The sequence below is a fragment of the Lycorma delicatula genome, chromosome 13 (assembly GCF_047948215.1).
Source record: "Lycorma delicatula isolate Av1 chromosome 13, ASM4794821v1, whole genome shotgun sequence".
NCBI lineage: Eukaryota > Metazoa > Arthropoda > Insecta > Hemiptera > Fulgoridae > Lycorma > Lycorma delicatula.
In genome coordinates, this window is record NC_134467.1 from 44,164,369 (window position 1) to 44,168,115 (window position 3,747).

Below are 3,747 nucleotides of genomic sequence, written 5' to 3' on the forward strand. Positions count from 1 at the left end.
TTGTAAAAGATGAAAGATTAGGTGTCCACAAGGATATTGCCCGTTTTGTGGCACCATCCCTTTTATAATAATCTGTTTAATTAGAATAAGGGGACAAAAAGGAAACAGTTTTATCTTATACAGGGGAATTAGTTTTCGATAGAAAACTAATTCCCCTGAACTATCTTTTTAAATCGTGACCCTTTCTTGAATTCTGTTATGCCTTAAAAATTTCGTTCCGTTGTAATTCAGTAATTTTTTTGGTAATCCTTAATTTTACACATCCACGGTGGCTTAATTTCTTTTGCGGCTACTTCTTTGCCTTTTTTATTCGTATAGCTTTCGCCAGCTAAGTACTTTACTTTGTGAATATTACAAGTTCACTGTTTATTGCTTCTCTGTCGTTTTTGACCTTGCCGATGAATAACTGTTTTACTTAATATTTTGATTCTATTTTCTTTGATTCAGAACTTACGTCTAAACATGGTATGTATTCTTCATCTTCTGAAGTATTTTCAAAGTCTCAAATACTAATTTTTTTCTATAAAATTTATTTCTGCAACTTGATAATTTTGAGAGCAATTGGGAGAAGCTGAGCTTCCCTCATATAATCGTTTTTTTAAAGATAAAGGATGTGGATCATTTATATAATCTTCTACAGCAATAGATTTTCCCTGTTTTTGCAATTTATAATTTCAATAAAACGAAACAGTAATAATTATGTGGCAAGCCGAAATGTGAATATTGTATTATTTGTTAATTAAAATTAATTATTACATACAAAATATTATTGTAAAGCTTAAAAAAAAAAAATTAGCATAATATCCTTTAAGATCGATACAAAGGATTTACAAAATGCCAGGATATAATTACCCACATTAAAACTGGAAAATATATAATTGTTATTGTAACCGGCTGTGATCCAGAAAACAACGTAATTTTTTATTTAAAAAAAAATGTTCCCTGATTTCTTTATTTACTTACTAAAAATAGTAAAGATTTATTGAATTTTTTGTCAAAAACTTGATTTTTCAGTTTCAATTACTGAACAATCCATTTCATGATTACCGAACAAACATGAGACTATTTCTTATCCGTAGGGTATGAATCTAAAATCCAAACTCTATTATTCTCCAAGATGGAATCGCAACGGTTCATAAACTGAGTAGATTGCCACGATCTTTGAATATAAGTCTTGATAATAACACGTAATACAACATATTGAGAAAATCACAACTAATTAGTAAGAAAAGTAGGAAAAATTAGCACATTTAAGAGTTTCTTAGTACAGCTACTGAAAAACCTTTGCGTTAACTCAAGACTAAATCTAAGGGTAGAAAAATGTTACTCACTTTTATACTGATTTGATGTTACTTTATTTGTTGTTAACATGGACATACCTTTTTCACCCCTTGATGTTATAACTTTTTTATATATATATATTTTTTAAATATATTTTAAACACTAATCCAAAAACTATTGTTTTAACAAAACAGATCCCGTTAAAGAGAATAAATATGAAAAATAATAATTAGCGAATGAAAAGTTTATTTAGAACAAAATGATTGAGTTATGAAAGCTAGACAGTTTAGATGTTCACTAATATGAAATAGCTAATATCATTTATCATCCACAACAGAATATAGTGTTGCATGAGCAGAAGAACAATTCTCTATAGATTCCCATAGTCCGTGCTGCGGGATATGTCAAACTTATACTGACAAAAAACCCTTCCCCATTCGCTGTCATAACTAACCCCAACAATTTATTTTTTTACGTTGGAGTAGGGGAAAGTCACCAATTGCCCGTACAAGTGGCAGAGTGTCGGGCTTGCATCGACTAAACCCCCCCCCCCTTTACGTTATATTACGTTAACTAATACTAGCTTTTTCAGAAAAAGAAAGAAGCTAATGTAAGCTAATATAATATAAAGTAACTAAAAAATGTGAATATAAATTTAAAAAAATAAAAATATAAATATAAACTAAAAAAACTAAAAAGTGAATAAGGGTCGTGGTCAGCTCGAGTCAGGGTTAGGTGAGATCGAGTCGGGGTCAGATTCAGAGGTGTATGATATAGTGCAGGGTACAGCTGAAGAACAGTGTAATAATTTAATAACCCAATTTATTTAATACTAGCAGACCCGACAATGCTTCGCTATTGCTATATATATATATATATATATATATATATATATATATATATATATATATATATACATACACACTCTCTCTCTCTCTCTCTCTCTCTCTCTCTCTCTCTCTCTCTCTCTCTCTCTCTCTCTCTCTTCTGTCTCTGTGACTGGGAGAGAGAGAGTTTAAATGAACACAATTTTGAAAATTTGATAAAAAAATTAAAAAACTGATCTTCACAAATTTTACCTTTCACTTATTCTAATTCCCCTTTTCCCTCTTTCCAAATTCTCCCTTTCACCCTTCTCCCTCTCCCATCTCCCAGTTTCCTTTTTACCCTTTCCCGATTTCCCCTTTTCTCTTTTCCCCGTTTTTCATTTTCCCCTTTTTCCCGCGTGTAAATCGGTCCATTAGTTTTTTGGTCTTTAGCGGATACACATAGGAACATGCCTTATATAATAATTGGTTCTATGTCAAGCAAATCAATTGCAATTATCGTACTATTATTACCACTAGATTCATCAGAGTTAATAATTTTGCTAGCTACTTGACTCCATCCACCTGGTGCAGCACCTAAATCGACTAATTTCATACCTGGTTTTAACAGATTAAATTTTTCATGAATTTCCAGCAACTTATAAGCTGATCTAGATCTATAACCATCAAGCTTTGCTTTAGAAACATATGGATCATTTAATTGGCGCGTGAGCCACTGTTTTGACGAATTTTTATGCTTTTTTTGTAGTTTTAACGGCAACAAATTTACTTCTAAACCCTAATATATTAGATGTCATGACACATAATCTCGCTAGATTTTTTAGCAATTCTATCCAACACAGAATTAACAAAACCAACCTCATTTTCATTCAACATATCACTTGTAATGTCGGTGAATTCATTAATTACCATTTTACTTGGAACATTTGGAAGAAATTGTAATTCACAAATTGCCACACGCAAAAGAGCAAGAAGCAGAACAGGTAAGCTAGTAATTTGCCATTCCGATGTCAAATGCCTTGATATCATCTTATCAATTTGAGGTAAATTTACAACTACAGACTTTACTAACAATTCAAAATAATAAGAACTATTATTACCTTTGATTACCTATTGATTTTATAGAATTATTCTATATATATAAAATAAAAAAGTCTGTTTGTTTTGTAAATATCTCGACAATAGCGTATATATATATATATATATATATATATATATATATCACTAGCATATCTCGCTAGCGTGTATAGTTATTGCAAAAATATTTCTTTTTACGTAACTAATATTCATATTCTGAATACGAACCAAATCAGTCCATAACTATAATTTTTGCAAATATCTCAACCCCAGTGCCATCTAGCGGGTCAATTTTTTGCCGAGGTAATTCTTTCCATGTAAGTAACACGTATTCTGAATATGAGGCAAATCGGACCGTAAATCCAATTTTTCAAAATATCTCGACGCCAGCGCCACCTAGCGGGTCAAAACTAATTCAGAAACCTTTCCTGGCACGCGTCCAACCATTCCCCAAAGTTTCATCGCAATCGGATGAACGGTTTAGGAAGGCATAAGAGACATACAGATAGACAAACATTCATTTTTATATATATATATATATATATATATATATATAACCGAT

General features: G+C 31.2%; 1 protein-coding gene across 1 annotated transcript; it reads right to left on the reverse strand.

The window, feature by feature from the left end:
- Positions 1-2,562: 2,562 nt before the first annotated feature.
- LOC142334071 (ribosomal RNA large subunit methyltransferase E-like) lies at positions 2,563-3,137 on the reverse strand. Its single transcript, XM_075381738.1, has 2 exons — positions 3,018-3,137; positions 2,563-2,886 (listed from the first exon to the last, which is right to left on the reverse strand). The coding sequence occupies exons 1-2, from the start codon at positions 3,135-3,137 to the stop codon at positions 2,563-2,565; spliced, it is 444 nt and encodes a 147-aa protein (XP_075237853.1).
- Positions 3,138-3,747: the final 610 nt, after the last annotated feature.

What these genes read in the sequence shown, in the direction of transcription:
- LOC142334071 (XM_075381738.1), bottom strand. Translation starts at nt 3,137, where the DNA reads ATGATATCAAGGCATTTGACATCGGAATGGCAAATTACTAGCTTACCT. An exon ending in CAAATGTTCCAAGTAAAATG is followed by an intron (nt 2,887 to 3,017) that starts GTAATTAATGAA and finishes CTAATATATTAG; the next exon opens with GGTTTAGAAGTAAATTTGTT.